This window comes from Primulina eburnea, chromosome 2 (assembly GCF_022965805.1).
Source record: "Primulina eburnea isolate SZY01 chromosome 2, ASM2296580v1, whole genome shotgun sequence".
Taxonomy (NCBI): domain Eukaryota; kingdom Viridiplantae; phylum Streptophyta; class Magnoliopsida; order Lamiales; family Gesneriaceae; genus Primulina; species Primulina eburnea.
Window position 1 is genome coordinate 3,258,023 of NC_133102.1, and position 19,016 is coordinate 3,277,038.

At 33.8% G+C, this 19,016-nt stretch overlaps 4 protein-coding genes and 1 pseudogene across 4 annotated transcripts; 3 read left to right on the forward strand and 2 right to left on the reverse strand.

The window, feature by feature from the left end:
* The first annotated feature begins 6,532 nt into the window (after window positions 1-6,532).
* LOC140820011 (uncharacterized) lies at window positions 6,533-7,887 on the forward strand. Its single transcript, XM_073180311.1, has 2 exons — window positions 6,533-7,070; window positions 7,347-7,887. The coding sequence occupies exons 1-2, from the start codon at window positions 6,754-6,756 to the stop codon at window positions 7,576-7,578; spliced, it is 549 nt and encodes a 182-aa protein (XP_073036412.1). The 5' UTR covers window positions 6,533-6,753; the 3' UTR covers window positions 7,579-7,887.
* Window positions 7,888-8,658: 771 nt separating this feature from the next.
* LOC140820021 (17.3 kDa class I heat shock protein-like) lies at window positions 8,659-10,755 on the forward strand (annotated as a pseudogene).
* A 1,564-nt stretch (window positions 10,756-12,319) lies between these two features.
* On the forward strand, window positions 12,320-14,911 carry LOC140820029 (uncharacterized). The gene is made up of 3 exons (XM_073180329.1): window positions 12,320-12,710; window positions 12,912-13,274; window positions 14,060-14,911. The coding sequence occupies exons 1-3, from the start codon at window positions 12,432-12,434 to the stop codon at window positions 14,705-14,707; spliced, it is 1,290 nt and encodes a 429-aa protein (XP_073036430.1). The 5' UTR covers window positions 12,320-12,431; the 3' UTR covers window positions 14,708-14,911.
* A 204-nt stretch (window positions 14,912-15,115) lies between these two features.
* LOC140820038 (17.8 kDa class I heat shock protein-like) lies at window positions 15,116-15,814 on the reverse strand. Its single transcript, XM_073180341.1, has one exon. The coding sequence runs from the start codon at window positions 15,652-15,654 to the stop codon at window positions 15,199-15,201; it is 456 nt and encodes a 151-aa protein (XP_073036442.1). The 5' UTR covers window positions 15,655-15,814; the 3' UTR covers window positions 15,116-15,198.
* Window positions 15,815-18,040: 2,226 nt separating this feature from the next.
* On the reverse strand, window positions 18,041-18,757 carry LOC140820067 (17.8 kDa class I heat shock protein-like). Its single transcript, XM_073180378.1, has one exon. It carries the CDS (start codon window positions 18,616-18,618, stop codon window positions 18,139-18,141), a length of 480 nt encoding a protein of 159 aa, XP_073036479.1. The 5' UTR covers window positions 18,619-18,757; the 3' UTR covers window positions 18,041-18,138.
* Between the last annotated feature and the right edge of the window lie 259 nt (window positions 18,758-19,016).

Below are 19,016 nucleotides of genomic sequence, written 5' to 3' on the forward strand. Positions count from 1 at the left end.
TTTCCTTATATTATAGAATTTTGTTTTACCTTAAAAAAAAATCAAATACACACTTTTGTTGTTAACTACTAAAATTTTAATATTTTAGAAAGTTTGGCGCATTTTTTATAGTATATAAAATAAATATAAAAGTATAAAAAAATTATTTTTCATATTAAAATTTAATATTATTTATATTTATGATATAAGGATATTTATCGATTTTTTTTCAGTAAAAATATAAAAGATTTATCAAAATTTTATTAATTTTTGGTATAAAATGCAAAATATCTTAAAATTTAAGGCTGAAATTACTAATTAGTTAGTAGGTTATATCTCTTTTATAAGATATTATAATTAGTAAAAAAAATAAAGCTAAAATTGAAAAAAAAAAAGAAGAAAGCGATATGGAATAATAAATTTGAAAATTTAAAAACGAAATATCATTTATTTCAAAAAATTGAAAAGAAAATATAAATTAAGTTGAAAATAAAAAAATATTTGTTTTAAATATTTTTTAGTGTACTTTTTACATTTAATGATATTAACAAATATACTCTATTTTTTGAGTACTAACTAATATAGATGAATGAAAATTATGAATGAATTTACTTGAAATAAAAACAATCAACGGATACAGTCGTCAATTTTTAGTATAAAATTTGTAATTAACAAAACGTACATGGCCCCTATGCGTGCAAAATGAAAACATAATTGCCAATCAAAAGATTACCAAAAAAATTAAATAAATCGATAGCCCACTTAAGATTCAAGAAATATGCCCTAATTTCATGAGCAAGAAGTGTTAGTATTCAATGCAGTAAGCAAATGAAGTTGCGGTACTGTGTTTCCTCAGAAGAAGACGCACTTACTTGTAATTCAAATAATCCATTTCTGGAGTAGTTTTGCATGAACTCTGCAACTTGCAGGTAATCAAGAAACAGTTTTGATTCAAGATCTTCACCAGATCTCCATGTCGTAGGATTGAAGCTACCAAAGGAAGAATCCGAAGGGATAGCATGATCCAAATGGGATACTGTAAGCAAATATATAATTCATAGATTAAGCTCTGAAAAATTAATATCGAAATGGGATCAATGCGATCCCTTTGGACTTCTCCTTTGGATACTGTGAATATTAAGAAAAACTACTCTCTCGGTGTGTGTGTGTTTGTGGGGAAGAAGAGAGAAAGAAGTCATTTAAGAGCTTTTCAATATATAAAACAAACTGCTCCAATGAAATTCAGGCATTAAATTTAGCTTTTATTATTATTTTAAAAAAGATTGATATTTTTTAAATAAAAAAATATTTAGCTTTTTATTTAATCTAAGCAAAAGGGTATAGTTCTTTTTTTTTTTTTTTTTGGTAATATGGTAATATAATTATTTACTATTATAGAGCAGACACATGGGGATAGGTGGGTCAACCATTCTTTATTCGAAATTCCAAACAAGTTGGGTTGAGATATTAATATTAAAAAACAATTTTAATGATTGTTTTACTTAAACTAATTAGATTTAATGATGTTCATGGTCCCATCCACGTTCCCAAATTGAATATTTTGCGTTTATTTCTCCAGAATTTCATTCTATTACAGCGTGACATCATGAAATATTAAGTGTATCTCTTTCTTTCTAAAACCAATGTGTCATTTGATAAGGTATTTAAACTTGAATTCTAGAGCTCGATAAGTTATTAATGGTTAATTAATTAGATCGCCCAATGGAAGTATTATCCACACAACAAATCAATTCTATGCTCGATCACATATAATTTTTTATTAATAATATTGATGGTGTTTGTCAGATCTATTTCGAAGATAATACGTACGCACAAGGTAAGATATTTCGAAGAAATCTTATTTTTGGAGCTGAAAAATAGATAGTTGATGAAGATCTAAAGAGATAAAAACATATTTGTAGTAGGGTTTTTATATATGTCCGATTCTCTCTCTTTTTTTAATGGTCAAAGATAATGATGTGGCTAATCTTGTTTCCATGTGATAAATGAGGCTACATATATATCTGGACAAGTGCCTGTAAATGGGGTAAAATTAACAGTTTCTTAGCGAATGTACGTACGTCTTATCAATCTATACTTGTAGGTGAGCAAAACATGGCTTGTTTGAAGTTAAAGAGGCCGAAGCACTCGCACTTCTTGATGTTATTTCATGGACAACATCTCTTGAAATCCAGGATATTAATTATCTTTGAAACTGATTCGAAGATTGTGGTAAATGCATGCAATCACCTCGAAGAATATAGACCACACAGAGTTTGACTCAATTATTTCCAGCGGATGTTGAATTATAGATGCACATCCTTCATTCAACATGTTAAAAGATGAGCAAATAAGATGGCTCGTACCTTTGCTCGAGGTGCCATATATATCCTATGGTAATCCTTTTATTGGATCTTTCACAAAATATATTAGAGAAATAATTTATTAAAATATCGACGCTGATTTTATTCTTTAACACTCCACTTTTCGAATCGGGAATGATAAAATATTGAAGCACACTACAAGAAGAAGTTAATGTAAACTATAACATTTCAGTAGAGTTGCGCACATTTAGAACATTTTTTTCCTATGTAAGTAAATTTTTTAAAAAAAAAAAAATACGTTGAATTTTTTTTGGTAAAAAAGGTGAAATCTCTAAAAGCCTCATTTGTTTAATAAATAGTATAAATGTTCAAGTAGATGCTTATGAGTTGGATACCCGATAATTGGACGAGTTAGGGTGTACTACACCAGGAATCTTTCTCTATTTATTCTAATATTATTAGATCACGTGGATCTCTCACATTTTTATGAAAATTGACATATATATTGATGATTCAAATACTAACATTTGATCGACCACATCATAAGGAGAGAAATACTACATATTTATTTGACTTGGTGTACTTAATTAATTATGGGTAATTAATCTTGATTAAAGTGAGCTAAAGTAAGTAGCTAGTATCTACATTCTAACATTCCAATATAGTTCCTCATTAAATTGGAGGGTGGCCCGACATTCCAATATTGACAAGAGCAAGGTTTTATTGCCTGGAAAAAAAACAATAAGGTGGGGGACCTTGTTGGACATTGTCTGTCATAATTTGTCGTTAATTATATATATTTTTTTACCTTAATTACAACATAATTACCCCAGATCAACTACTTCATAATTGTTATTACATCTTATTTCTACGTTTCTTATTTATGCACATAAGAGCGTATGCACTGAGATTTTGGATATGTTGAACTTTGAAGTAACGTGGATTCATACAATCAAATTCCTTTTTAAAATTTAATTCAAACCACAAGATTAGAGGAAAGTAGATACTAAACTTGTAGTTGTTGATTTTTTTTATTTTTTATTTTTTTTTCAACACCCCAAAAGATTTTTCTTGCAGTTTTCGAAAACTTTTAGGAACAGTACTGAACCCATTTTTTTTTTTACCACACCTGGTTGTAATAATAATAATAATAATGTTCTTTATAATGATGCAGAAAATTAATGGTGTGATGTACTATAGAAAGATTAATGTATTCACATGGGAGACAAGTAATGCCTTAAATGCTTTTGGAACATGTACTCCTAGCTACTCAGCATGATGCATAACTTGTTCCACAAATTGTGGTACATCATTTGTCTCGCCTACAATTTCATTCTCCCGTGCAATTTCCAGCTATTGTATTAATTTATTTATTTTTATGACGTGAGAATACGTGGTCGTGTATTAACGAAACATATTACAAACTATATTAACTAGGTATATCACACTAGACAAACTCTGTGTGACAAGCTCGTCGAAAAATTTGTCGGTATGATGAATCAAATTCCTAACAATCGATCAAATGTTCACCTACTTAACTACAACTTACAACCCTTGGAGGCATATTTCATAATTCATATGTTATTTCTTATGTACATATTAACTTTCTCGATGTAATATATATATAGAGTGAAGAATATTCGTTCTCACATGAAAAATGACTAAATTCTTGGTTTACCTTCCCTTTTTCTTGAATCCGCCATAGAAAGCTTCAAGTTAAATTTATATAGCTTGCATAACCCTGGTCATGTCATGTGACCAGTGACAAGAACAATTTTATTGTGTTAGGGACCTACCTAATAAAAGTTTAAAGCACAAAAATAATGATTCTGACCACAATTGTTCAAAGTTTTCAACGCAAGACAACTTAATTGTCCTGATCCCATTGTCGTTGGCATTGTAAGAAATTCAAGAATTTGTCCTTTGATACATCAAATTACATTAGGCCAGAAATCAGTTTTATGAATTTTAATGTTGTGTATGATAACATTAATGTTAAATAGAGATCGTCAGGATACGTAATTGTACGTAGATTTTAATTTGTTTTTGCACTAGTGAAACATGATCGAATGGACCACTCAATATAGTGCTTGCAGGCTTAGTATGATACTGAGTAGGCACCCACCCCACATTAACTCTTGGGGTGGGGGGCAAAATTAAACATGCAATATAATTGTAAAAATTCGAAATAAAAAGTAGATTTTGTTTTTGTTTTTTGTTTTGAGATTTAGAAACGAGGGTTTTTGGAGATCAAATTTGAAGGTACATTTGTCTCTTCTTTACTGTGCATGAATATGATATCCACACTGCCATTGTTGCCCATATGGTAGAAGCATTTTCTTGGGTGAAGCTGTCATTTGTTTTGGCCCTATTTTATTTCAATTTAATTCATATGATCAGTTAAATCTCATTTATTCAATGCCAGCTTCCATTAACACTTCTTCTTTTGTCCTCGTCCACTTTAATGGGGATATTTTGGTTCATGTTAGGTTATAAATCTAAGAACTGTGTCATCTCAAAAAGCTGGTATATTAGAAATATAATTTTCTTGAGTTTATAAGTTACTATTCATTAGTTTAATATATCGATGTTGTACATTTGTAACATTTCCGACCCTTTGAGAGACCCGTGATGACTCGCTCTAAACGGTTTTTACTCACATTTTAGTATGATAGCTCTTTTATAGATCATCACTTCCGCTACAGAGACTCTCAACGAGAACATCAATGTTAAGTTATAAACTCAAGAAGAGTACGTAGTATCTCGAAAAACTTGTCTATCAAGTATATATGTAAACTTTTGAATTTATAAGTCACTTCCCATTCGTTTTAACTGTGGCACCTTAAGTAACTTTTTAAACAGTCACAAAATCATAAATACACACAGGTAATATCAAGTATATGCATGTAACAGAGAACCATGTATAAACCAATGAAAGTCATGGGTGGCGAGAGGTGGGCATGCACTCTCACAAAATTAAATAATCTATCAAGAAATAATAAGCTTATCAAAATAATTATAATTATTTATGTTCACTGTGATTTGTGTGAAACGGTTGCCTAATCACTTTTTAAAAACATGTGAACTTTAGTATCACGATTTAGATTATTTAAATTGTAAAAAAAAAAATGTCGTATAAAAATTGAAATCAGCATCAAAATGGGCAATATCAAATATAATTGATATAATAATGATGAATTAAAAAATACTTCCTGTTAGCATTCTAGATTCCAACAATTAATCGATAAATTTCCAATTTCACGTTTAAGTTTTTGTAATTGGGTCTTCAACCAAAATAAGGGCCTCTCCAAATAAGCTCATGTTTTATATCTACTAGTGCACTGACGAACAATATTTTTTTATAATTTATTTGATTTATATTTAAATGATGATCAAAATATAATTATAAGAAATAGTGAGAAGTTATACACTTATACTGCAATTTTGATACATGAAATAAAAAAATAAACAGATAAAAGAAAGAAATAAAAAAAAAACCCAAATAGGAATTGGACTTACAGCCTAATGCCTAAAAAAGCAAATACTATATTCATCCACTTTACTACATTTACTTGGTAGAATTGGGTCTGTGCTTAGATTTTTACCTCAAAATCGGTAACCCAAAAAAAATGGCTAATTTAGAGACAACGAAAGTTAAATTATTGCTCAAATTTTTCATTTCTTTGGAACGGATAAATAATAGTTGACAGGTAAAGGCTTAAATATTTTTATTTAAAAATACATTAATAAAAGGTATTTAATTAAATACGTATTTAAATAAAGATGGTATTCACTTGTAACTTGTAAGAATTAAGAATTTGCCACGACTGTAAAATTATAAGGTTATATATATATATAGTGTGTGTGTGTGTGTGTATTTGTCGATTAATTATATATATATATATATATATATATATATATATGTGTGTGTGTGTGTGTGTGTATTTGTCGATTAATTATATATATATATATATATATATTATATATATATATATATATATATATATGTGTGTGTGTGTGTGTGTGTGTGTATTTGTCGATTAATTTTATTTAAATTTAATTAATTATATAAAAAACCCTCTACAAATAGACGATAAACGTTTATCATCAAAAAATTTATAAAATAATCTTGATCAATTATTTATTTAAAAAAATAACTTAGTCAAATATATTTGTTGACTAAGCATGAAAAAGTTGTTTCGTTATCCTTGTTAGCAAGGCACATGCGTTAATGTGTTAGAATTACGTGTACAAACGGAAAACGTATGTCTCACATCCATAGTTGTTTTAGATATCACAACTGAAACAAACTCTTGTCAATAAATTCAAACATAATTACCATAGAATTTGCAAAAACCCTGAAAGGATTGCTCTGTTCCACTGCGTCTGCGTGAGCCATCTGATGTGTTCTTTCTTCGATTAGCACAGGGGGTTTTTTTTTGTTGTAAAAATGGGAACTTTACCACAATCCCATGTGGTGGATTTGGAATCAGCTGATTCTCCGTCCACGAGTGATGGTGATCAATCACTCTCCTCTGTTCTGTGCGGGGAAAGTCCGGTTGGGATTGCGGATCTGGGAGGTGGGGCAGTGGAAAACAAGCAGCGTTTGGGGGAAAACGTGAGGGATTGTAGGATTTGCCATTTGAATACGGATTCGGCAAATCAAGATTCTGGACTACTTTTTGAACTGGGTTGTTCGTGTAAAGATGATTTGGCGGTTGCCCATAAACACTGTGCCGAGGCATGGTTCAAGATTAAGGGCAACAAGTAAGTCGATTCCTTTCAAGTCACAATTTGTATGTTTTTGGCACATGGAGTGTACGATACCTGCTGCAATTGGTTGGTGTCTCAAAGTCCTCGAATTGGTTTGGTATGGGATTCTTGGGTTGGATTCCCAGTTGCCTTCGGCCTATTGTTTGTCCTTGTCTAAATGTTTTTTTCCGCATATTCAGAGTAATTTTTGGCTTGACCTGTATATATTGTCTATGTAATCAATTCCATATCACGCTACGCATTAGATTTGATACATGTTTCGAACCTCAGAATCTGCGAGATATGCGGATCAGTTGCACAAAATGTTTCTGGTACGGATGAGGCTGAGTTAGCACAACCGCGCAATGGGTCAAACGACTCTACCACCACCGGCATCATGCCTACAACTGTGTCAGAGTCTCGAAACATCTGGCAAGGTCACCGGCTTGTCAACTTTCTGCTAGCGTGTGTGGTGTTTGCATTCGTCATCTCTTGGCTCTTTCACTTCAACACGCGCTCGTAACATGAACAAAAGAGATCAAACTCGAAGATATCTGTGTATTCTTGATTAGCTCCAGATACGGCACCTGCTACTTTTTTGTGTGCAGAAGAAATCAAGGCGGCAATGAAGAACGGAGTGCTGACTGCCACTTTGCCTGAGGAAGAGATTAAGAAACCACAACTCGAGGCAACTGACATCTCCGGTTAAGGGATCCATGGCCTGTGATAAGTCATCCGTAATTTTGCAAGCTATAGCAAATCATGTTTATGCATTAGATAAAGGTATCACTCATATATAAAAATAAAATATTGCCATTATAAAACTATAATAATCTAATTAACAAATACATAAATCTAATAATGGAAGTATCATAGCTAGATCTTATAAATAAATAAATATTCGACAAGTCATACTATAAATAATAAATAAAATATAAGACATAATTTATGCATTGGAAATAATACAAAAATGAGAAAATCTTAAAGCTTATATCCCATAATTTAGAGTATGTTATAATTAAATTTGTATACAAATTTTTGTGAAAAATATTGAGATTATACTAATAATATATTTTAAGATTTTCTTTAAAGTAATTCTAGATCAAATTTCAAGTCATTTATATTTCATTCAAAATAAATAATATAATCTCAATCTCAAATTTCTTCTATTTTTCGAGTCTTTTCTTTGACTGATCGACTAATTTTATCCTAAAAAAATTAAGATTTTAAAATTTAAATTTTATAAAATATTATTAAGATATGTCAAAAATCATAATCTTTATTTAATCCAATTAGTTTGGGCCTCAAAGTTTGTAAATAAAACGGGCCACAATATTGTAGCTCGCATTTTGGATCCATAAAGCAGCTGCAAGCCCAATAACTCTCAAATAGAGAACGTTGTAGAAGCTCATCGAAAGAATCAGCATCACCTGGAACTAGCTTGTTCAAGGTGAATCAATGGCGGTCCTCGAGAATTTTCACGAATTTGCCAGAATATTCTTCTTATTATTATATATTTACGTTTCCAACAATCTTTCTTCATATCACAAGATCAGGAAAAAAACATCAGTTGCAGGCACCTACGCTTAGAATCGAGTAAAAGATGTCTCTTATCATTACCTTATTTGGCAACCGCCGGAGCAACATCTGCCATCCATTTCCAATGGAAATCTGGGCTCCCTTCCATGGTTTCCCTTCTTCAAGCAAGCTAAACAAAACCCATGGAACCTGTTAAATGAAGTAGAAAGAACTGGAGATGAAATCTCTTGAATTGAATTGAATGAACAATCGTCCAAAGTATCGTATACAAATACTATTCCTATAACCGTAAAGTCGCTGATAGAAAGGAAAAAATGCAAAGTAATCAAAACACGTTTCTTATCTAACTAACAAGCTAACTAACCAACACTCAACACACCCCCCTCAAGCTTGGTACAAGTTTCGAGTACCAAGCTTGGAGAGTAAGTAAAAATGCTGATCCTTGCCCAAGCTTTTGGTGAAGATATCTGCAAGTTGATCAGTAGTAGAAACATGAGCGGTTTGCAGAAATCCCAACATGATTTTTTCACGGACCACGTGACAATCGATCTCAATATGTTTAGTGCGTTCGTGGTACATAGGATTAGCTGCAATGTGAAGTGCGGCTTGATTGTCACAATAAAGAGTTGTTGGTTGGTGAAGTGTCACTCCCATGTCATGTAGCAGACCACGAATCCAAACGATTTCACATGTAGTAGTCGCCATGGCTCGGTATTCTGCTTCGGCCGAAGAACGTGACACTGTATTTTGCTTCTTGGTTCTCCAAGATAATAAGGAATCCCCAAGTTTGATACAAAATCCAGTTAAAGAGCGTCTGGTCATGGGACAAGAAGCCCAATCGGAATCACAGTAGGCTGAAAGAACCATAGAATTGTGAGCCTTTAATAAGATGCCCAAACCAGGAGAATATTTCAGATATTTCACTACGCGAATAGCTGCATCCATGTGAGACTTTTTTGGAGAATGCATGAATTGACTAAGGTGCTGAACAACATAAGAAATATCAGGCCTTGTGATGGTGAGATAGATCAATCGACCAACCAACCGCTGATAAGAATCAGGAGTGGACAGCAAAGGATCATGAGGAGTTGCATTACTATGGGTGTCTGGATTAATAATGCAATCGAGTTCCGTAGTAGTCAGTTTCTTATTTTGTTCCATTGGTGTCTCAAAAGGCTTTGTGAAACCGAAGAAACCCACTGTGGCTGTGACCTTAGCTGAAGAAAGTGTTAATGCTGATGCTCCTAAGGAATTATCGACAGGGGATAATATTTCTCCTGCTCCAGTCTTTACTCAAGAGCAATATGCTGAGATAATAAAGTTGTTGGGAGGCCATAATATGAATAACACAAGTACACCAGTCGCCAATATGGCAGGTAATGTACGTTCAAAAGATTGTGCAAATTGGATAATAGATACCGGTGCAAACGAACATATGACTGGATGCCTCTCATTGCTACAAGATGCTAAAACCTGGCTCTGATACCATGTTAAATGAAGTAGAAAGAACTGGAGATGAAATCTCTTGAATTGAATTGAATGAACAATCGTCCAAAGTATCGTATACAAATACTATTCCTATAACCGTAAAGTCGCTGATAGAAAGGAAAAAATGCAAAGTAATCAAAACACGTTTCTTATCTAACTAACAAGCTAACTAACCAACACTCAACAGAACCACAGCCGGAGAGGTCTCTGCATTTTCCGGTGCATGCATCAATTGGAAAGAGACGCCGGAGACCTACGTGTTCAAGGTTGATCTTCCGGGATTGAAGAAGGAGGAGGTGAAAGTTGAGGTTGAAGAAGGCGGGGTTCTTCAGATCAGCGTCGAGAGGAGTAGAGAGCAGGAGGATAAGAACGACAAGTGCCACCTAGTGGAGAGAAGTAGCGGCAAGTCTCTCCGTCGGTTCAAGTTGCCGGAAGATGCGAAGGCAGAAGAAATCAAGGCGGCGATGGAGAATGGAGTGCTGACTGTCACGGTGCCCAAGGAGGAAGCGAAGAAACCACAAGTCAAGGCCATCGACGTCTCCGGCTAAGAGATTTATAAATCTGTAATTTTGTAATTTATTATTATGGTTTTTTACACAATACGTTAAATAAATGTTACTGTCATTATATATATTACCCTATTATTACTTTTAACATGTATATAGCATATGTATTGTCCTATTATTAAATTAACCCAAATCAATAAGATCCAAAAGCAGATGACTCCAGCTCTGCTCGCGTTGGAATTTTAAACTTTAGAATTTTTTAATATTTTAAATTGATCTATCCGATCTAATATTATATTATTTAAAAATTATACAAAATGTACATATACATTTTAAAAAAAAAAACTGAACCATCCGAGCTAAAACTCGGGTATAAGAGCATGTGGCTCCGCCCCTGAACGTACGAGGAGTTAGTTCGATCCTATTGATCTTCCCGAGCAAGCCTGTTCAGCATGGGCGACGAAAATCGACACATATTAAGATCCTAGTTTAGACGTTAGAGATATTCGAATTGGTAGATTATATGAAAGTTTGGTTGATAATCATGAATTTAATGTTTTCTCCAATCACGACGTTTTCGTACAAGCTAGTATGTGGCTGAGAGCTCTTAAAAGTTACAATTTAAATCATATTTCACAAAAAAACGAAGTGTATTAGTGATTGATTGTCGAGGACATGTTTGCATGTGATGCCTCCAGCCGACAAATTAATTCAATGTTAAGCTAACGTGCTGGTTGGATTAATTAATTCCTTTATAACTGTCATCATTCATTATTTTTATTTATTTTTTCAGGTGATTAGGATTCTACCTTTAAATTTCTTTAAAAATATTAAAGTTTTATTAATCATTTTTAGTTTTCTTATTACATAATTAATGCAAGTGGATAAATATTTAATAATATTGTGATTTACTCATCTTAAATTTGAGAAATATATTCAACGAAAAATGATCTTTGAATTGTAGATATCAACAGATTCTTGCCGTTGATACACCCAAAATAATCAACTCGAATATTTTAAGATATACTAATCAAGTTAGCAGAAACCTAAAATTCACTAATATTGCCAAGTTTGTCGGCTAGACGGTGTGAAAGGCAAGAGGCCACCCATCCGCTTTCTCTAAAATTTTCATAAAGGGGTTTTAATTTTTGGCCCTTCAAGTCTCCGTTAGTTAATGCTCTACGACTTTTGTGTACTCATTTGAAAAAAAAAAAAAAAAAAAAAAAAAATATATATATATATATATATATATATATATATATATATATATATATTAGTTTTGTTATGTTTTTCATCAATAATGACCAAATACATTTATTGGAAATAAAATTTTAATACGTTTTATAATATCTATTAAGGGAATATCCCCTAAGATTTTTTCAAGATAGATAATAATCTTAAATAAATGTGAACGAAAATTTTTCCAAGGAAAAGTTGTTGAAATACTAATAATAAAATATGAATTGTCAAAAGTTTCACATAAAGGGTATGAAAGGTTGATTTACTTGAATTTTTCAGACTTTTTTTATATTTAATTAAAGGGGTTTATTTATTATAAATAGTACATTAGTAATTAGACTAGAAATAATCTTCCAATGAGGGAGAAGCCAAGACTTAAAGTCATTCACAAAAATTCAAAAAAGCAAGCGTGCAAACACGACATATACAAAAGCATAGCACGTTGGTGTTGGCCCACGATAATTTTCTATTTCACAAATAACGACATTATTACCATTTCAAACTGCTTCTCACACTATAATCAAGGCAAAGAGAGAACAAGAGTTCTTCCTCCAAAACTTGAGTACTTCCCATTCCATTCGACCACAGAACCCAAATCCTTTTCATGAGGACGTTGTGCCCCAATCTAGACAAAGAAGATGCACTCGAGACGGTGCTCGAGGTCCCTATACCCGAAGAGATGTTCTGGTCTAACAAGCACAAGGTTTGGCAAGGCATGAAATCTTGGGTCATGATGAGGCCACAGGTTGAGAGGGCTGGTTCGGTTTTCGGAGGCCGTGACACAGAGATTCAGTTCTTGCTAGGGGTGATTGGTGCCCCTTTGGTACCTCTTCCCATACGTTGTGATCGTACACTCAATAGTAACATCAAGGGAGATCCCATCGTAAGTCATATTTATATTATGCTTGATCGCTGCTCAATTTACAGTCTAGTTTGTATAAATTTCTTTGTTTGGGTTGGTGATTTAGTTGTTAAAGATGCAAATTATCTAAAAATTGTGGATCCACCCGTACCTTTTGGAGTAATTAAGGAGCTAAAATTATTTCCAAAATTTTAGTTGATAATCTGATAATGGTCATTACAGGAGACTTCAATGGCGAAATACATAGTGCAACAATACATAGCTGCAGCAGGAGGTGAACATGCCTTGAACTCTATCGACAGTATGTACGCAATTGGGAAAGTCAAAATGGCAGCATCCGAAATCGTGTGTGGGGAAGATGCTGCTAAGTTTACAAAGCTTAAGAACGTGAAACAGGGCGGCCCCGGGGAAGTCGGGGGATTCGTGTTGTGGCAGAAGAGGCCTGATTTATGGAGCCTGGAATTGATGGTTACCGGTTGTAAAATCAGTGCTGGTAGTGATGGTAAGGTGGCCTGGCGGCAAACTCCATGGCAACACTCGCATGCATCCCGTGGCCCGCCCAGACCGCTACGTAGATTGTTACAGGTAAATTTGTACATCAATCTTTTGCAATTTTTGCGTAAAAAAGCCAATCGATCGAGTTTTGCAATGGAAGATCGGCGTCTGACTGATTATCTATGATTTTTGTTATTCTGTCTCTTAAGCAAAGCATCAATTCAAATCCCTGGACAGCAGGTTGCCTCTTGACATTTCTGCAGTGATGAACACTATCTTTGTAAATTCAAAAGGAGATTTTATACCTTGAAAGTAGGAATTTGTATAAAGTTGACAATTTTTTTGTTTGTGTGCTTCTTTGACTTTAGGGGCAAAAAAACCTATCTTTGAAATAGTTTGTGGGTTCTTTTAAAATTTAGCAAGTGGAAATTCAACTTGGGACAACTCATTTCTTATTTCAAATTGTTGGCTGTGTTTTCAAGATTTGCCATTAACTAAATTCACACCCGAAAGGTAAAATTGAACCACATGTCATGGACCATACTCAACTTCATGCAAAGTCACTATCACTTGAAACATAAATTTCCTCTACCATTTTGTCATTTTCATAGCTGTCTATATTGATATGTTCAATAATTTAAAGTTACTCGGTCATTCACATAGATCGTATAGAATACATACACTTGAATATTGTATAGATATGTATCATTTGAAGGAGAGTGATAGTTCATGTAAGTCTCCTGAATTCACAACCTTTGACATAATCAAAACAGGCAGGCAAGCATGATGTCTCGTTTTTTCATCTCACATATCAAAATTTGATCTTGACTTTAATGAGATCGTGAATGTTATTGAAGAATCATGTATATCAACAGGGCCTGGATCCAAGATCAACAGCAAATCTGTTTTCCAACTCGATCTGCCTAGGCGAGAGAACCGTGAACAAAGAGGATTGCTTTGTGTTAAAGTTGGAAGCAGATCCATCCATTCTTAAAGCGAGAAGCAGCAACAATGTTGAAATAATCAGGCACACGATCTGGGGCTGTTTCAGCCAAAAAACAGGACTCTTAATCCAGCTACAAGACACGCATTTACTACGAATAAATGATCCGAGAAACGATATTTTTTGGGAGACAACAATGGAGTCATCTATCCAAGATTATAGAACCATCGATGGGGTTAACATAGCACATGCTGGAAAGACTAGTGTCTCTTTGTTCAGGTTCGGAGAAAACTCGGACAGCAATACCAGGACAAGAATGGAAGAGGTTTGGAGTGTGGAAGAGGTTGATTTCAATATAATGGGGCTTTCCATGGATTGCTTCTTGCCTCCTGCTGACTTGAAGAAGGAGGACGAAGGATGCGTGGTGATTGGCAAGGGCGATTTAACGAAAAACAAGTCGTTGCAACGCATGATCTTGGCCAACAATCCTTCTAGGATGATTGTTGCAAAAGGAGGCACAAAAGTGGTGGCCATTGATGAGGAGAGTCTAGAGATTTTTGAAAGAGATGAAGAGTTCTGAATGTAATCAAACAAGGTCCATTTGTCAGCAGAAAAAAAATGCGTCCAAACCAATTGTCCCTTTGGTTGGGATTCCGATTTCGAGATATGTGTATGTCTTGAATTCGAGTGTTTGCATCACAAAATATGTAGAGAACAATAACCATCTCCTCCGTTTTGTATATGTATATCAACCAAAGGTATAGTAGCTAGTGAAGCTTTTTGAGCTCTCATTTGTTCATGGTCAAATTCAAAAAAAAAAAGAATTTAAAAACACGACTATATTTATTAAAAAAATTAACATATTTTACACACAAAATAAAATATAACAACTTTACCGATTAAAATACAAACCAAATTAATTATAAAGAAACATACTGCAGAAGCACACGACTCGTACACAAGATACTAGTATAAATACAGCCTCTCATCTTCAAACACACATTATTTTATTGTTCATACGACTGCTTAGAACACCGCAGCGCAAATCATACAAAACGAAACGAAAATATTCTATCCAGAGATTTCGATGGCCTTGACCTCAGGCTGCTTCACTTCTTCCTTTGGCACTGTCACAGTCAGCACCCCATCCACGATCGCCGCCTTGATCTCACCAACCTTCGCGTTCTCCGGCAGCCTGAACCGTCGCAGGAATTTCCCGCCGCTCCTCTCCACGCGGTGCCACTTATCGTTTTTCTCCTCTTTCTCACTGCTCCTCTCTCCGCTTATCTGAAGCACCCTTCCTTCCTCGACCTCCACTTTCACCTCCTCCTTCTTCAACCCCGGGAGATCAGCCTTGAACACGTGGGCCTCCGGAGTCTCTTTCCAGTCGACGCGAGCACTCACGAAACCCGAGATATCTCGGTTGGCTCCAGACCTGAAGCCCTCGAAAGGGTCCCAGATATCCATTGACAAGGGGTCGAAAATGCTGCTCCTGTTATTGCCGAAAAAGCTCGGGATCAAAGACATCTTTATAAAACTTTTATCTTGCTGTTTTAAATCTCAAATTCTCGATGTTTATCTGGAGCAAACGAGCACGAGTATTTATAGGAGTAACAAAGCGGTGGAAGGATGATTCTGGCGCCTTCGGGTCACCTTTTTTTCCCTACAGCTTTCTTTACTCGGCCTTTCCACGATCTTCTGTATCTTTCTACATTTCTTTGTTGGATACTCTAATTTACTGGGCTGGTTTACACGGGCCTACTTTGTTGGGCTACACTTTTATGGCACTCTCGGAACTAGTCGAAAGCCCACGGGCTACCTGATTCAAGTAATAAATATAAAAACTTTTTTCCAGCTAACTATGTCTATGTCCAAGTCCTCATTTAGATCATATCTAATTCAAAACACTTTTTAAAACAACTCTATTTTAAAATAATATAATTTCTACACCAAATACAATATCTATTCTCAAAACATCTACTTCGAATCTTATTTTTTTCTTATTATTTATTAAATAATTATATTTTAAATTTAGTGATATAATTAGATTTATATTTTATATTTCATATAATTAATATTATATTATTAATAATTACGATAATGTTATTAAAATAATTAATTTAATTATTTCAAATATATTATTGAAATCTATATTATTCGAATTGAAATAGAAATAATTAAAATTAGTGAAATAAAATTAATACCTGATATTAAATTAAATAAAATATTATAAAAACAACGTCAAATAATTGAACGATCATATTCATCGCATAAATTATCAATTAAAGCATTTTGTAATGCATGGTGAACGTCTTCGTGTTTTATTTTTTATATAGAGGGAAAAATTCGCGAAATCTAATATGCTCATTGACAGCTATTTATACCATTGGAGTTGGTGCTTCTCTATCATCTTGAATTAGTGCACTAAGATCACGTTCATATTCGATTATCATATTGTGTCTTATAATACATGCTTTCATTATATCATTCAAATGATTTTTTTTCAAACCATGTGTTGGAGATATCATGATCACAAATCGTTATTGAAGAACGCCAAATGCACGCTCCACATTTTTCGTGCATGACTCTTGTTTCATCGCAAAATACTGCTTCTTTGGACCACGCAGATCATGGATAGTTTGCACAAAAGTTAACCATTTTGGATAAATACTATCAACTAAATAATATCTTGTGTCACATTTTTTTGTTCCAATAGTATAATGAGCTGGTAGATACGTTTAGGCTGGTATATGAGTTTTGACTGCTAGATACGTTTAGATTTGATCCATTTAAAATTTAAAAAGGAAAAAAAATATGATCCATTTAAAATTTAATTAAATAAAATGTGAGTCGAGCGTGAAATTTTTTTTTAAAGCTCGAATTAGTTATGTTTGAGTTCGATTTTGATGTGAAGCATGAATTTTTTTTATGTCTTTGGCTTGAATACAATTCGAATCAAGATTCGTCAAGTTCGAATTAGACTCGAAATATTCGAATATGTTGAGAACTATTCAAAAATAAAGACTCGAAATATTTATTTAATATATAAATATCTCATATAATAAAATATTAAAACTCACAAATTATAAAATAAAATAATTTGGATTAAAAAAATGCAAACATATTTGAGTTTAGCTAAAAAAAAGAACCAGCGATTCGGTTCATCTCCTTTACGCCCTTGTTTACAATTCAAAAAGAGAACAAATAATTTGTGTGCGCATTGGAGAATCAAGGACACGTAATTTATCTAAAAATTTCAAATAAAAGATTCAACGTCTCGTAAATCAAGGTACGAGACTTAATTTCTTTAAAAAAAAAAACCCATTGACAACAAAAATGGAACAGTGAGAAATTATAAGTCTTATTTTTATTTTTTTAGGAAATAGAAGAGTTTCATTAGAATTGGATTTGTTAGGATGCAAATGTAAAATCTAATTAAAGAGATTCAAAATTCCTACTTGGAGCTTTGGCAAACTTCTGGCAACTTCCGACAAGCTCTTATGAAATTCGATATTTGAAGGAGTGATTTGATTTGATAAGAAAATTGTATGATAAATTTGGAATGACATTCGTTACGACAGTGAAAAAGATAAACTTATGTTATGAATGACAATTTCCGACAAACTCTTAAAAAATATATATTTTTTTTATGTTAAAAATATTATTTTATATTATGAATATCGATAAAATCGATCCATCTTACGAATTTCGTGAAATCATCTCACAAAAATTCTACTCTAAAATCATCCGTCGCATATAATCTTACACCCTGTTATATATTATTATAATAAAATATTTTAATAATTTAAAATATATTTAGTTATAAAAAATCAAAATAAAAACATGATTTAAAATTTGGTAGTTTTTAATTATATAACTCCAATCCAACGGGAGCTCTTTTATTTCTCAGACAACAAAAAAGAAACTTGCATGTCCTTTAATATAAATCAATCACACAACTACTTCATTGACATACAAAGAAAAGATGGTATAAACCCCATCTTCGATGCTTTAACCAGAAATGTCAACTGCCGTCACCTCAGGCTTCTTCGCTTCTTTCTTGGGCACTGTCACAGTCAACACTCCATCCTCCATCGCCGCCTTGATCTCACCAACCTTCGCATTCTCCGGCAGCCTGAACCGTCGCAGGAATTTCCCGCCGCTCCTCTCTACGCGGTGCCACTTGTCGTTCTTCTCCTCTTTTTCGTGGCTCCTCTCTCCCCTGATCTGAAGCACACTTCCTTCTTCCACCTCCACCTTCACCTCCTCCTTCTTCAGCCCCGGTACATCCGCCTTGAACACATGGGCCTCCGGAGTCTCTTTCCAGTCGATGCGAGCATTGACGAATCCAGAGATATCTTGGCCCGGGCCGCCCACATTCGCTATCGACCAGTTGAAAGGGAAACCCTCGAAAGGATCCCACACATCCATCGAGAATGGATCGAAGACGCTGCTCTTGTTGTTGCCAAAAAAGCTAGGAATGAGAGACATTTTTAGTTACTCAGATTTCTTCAAGTTCTTAATTGGATTTCTCAGGGGGAATGAGCACGAGTATTTATAGACAATTGGGAGGATCATTCTGGAGCTTTCGCGTAAACGTTTCCCCTTTTTTTCTTTTATTTTCAGAAAAATTATTCCATCCTTCCACGAGCTTCGATAACCTTCTACCACGTCCCTTTTATTTTTTGGGCCGGGCTTAAATTGTTGGGCCATAGTGGAAAGCCCACATGCTACAAAATAGAAGTAAATCCTATCCTCCCGTTTTTTACAATCATGCCACGAGAAAAACGCAAATTACGATGAAATTATTTTACAAACTTTCTTGATTAGAGGAACTCGTGAAAACTATCTAGGAATGCTGCAAACCAACGGGGAACCGACCCTCTCCT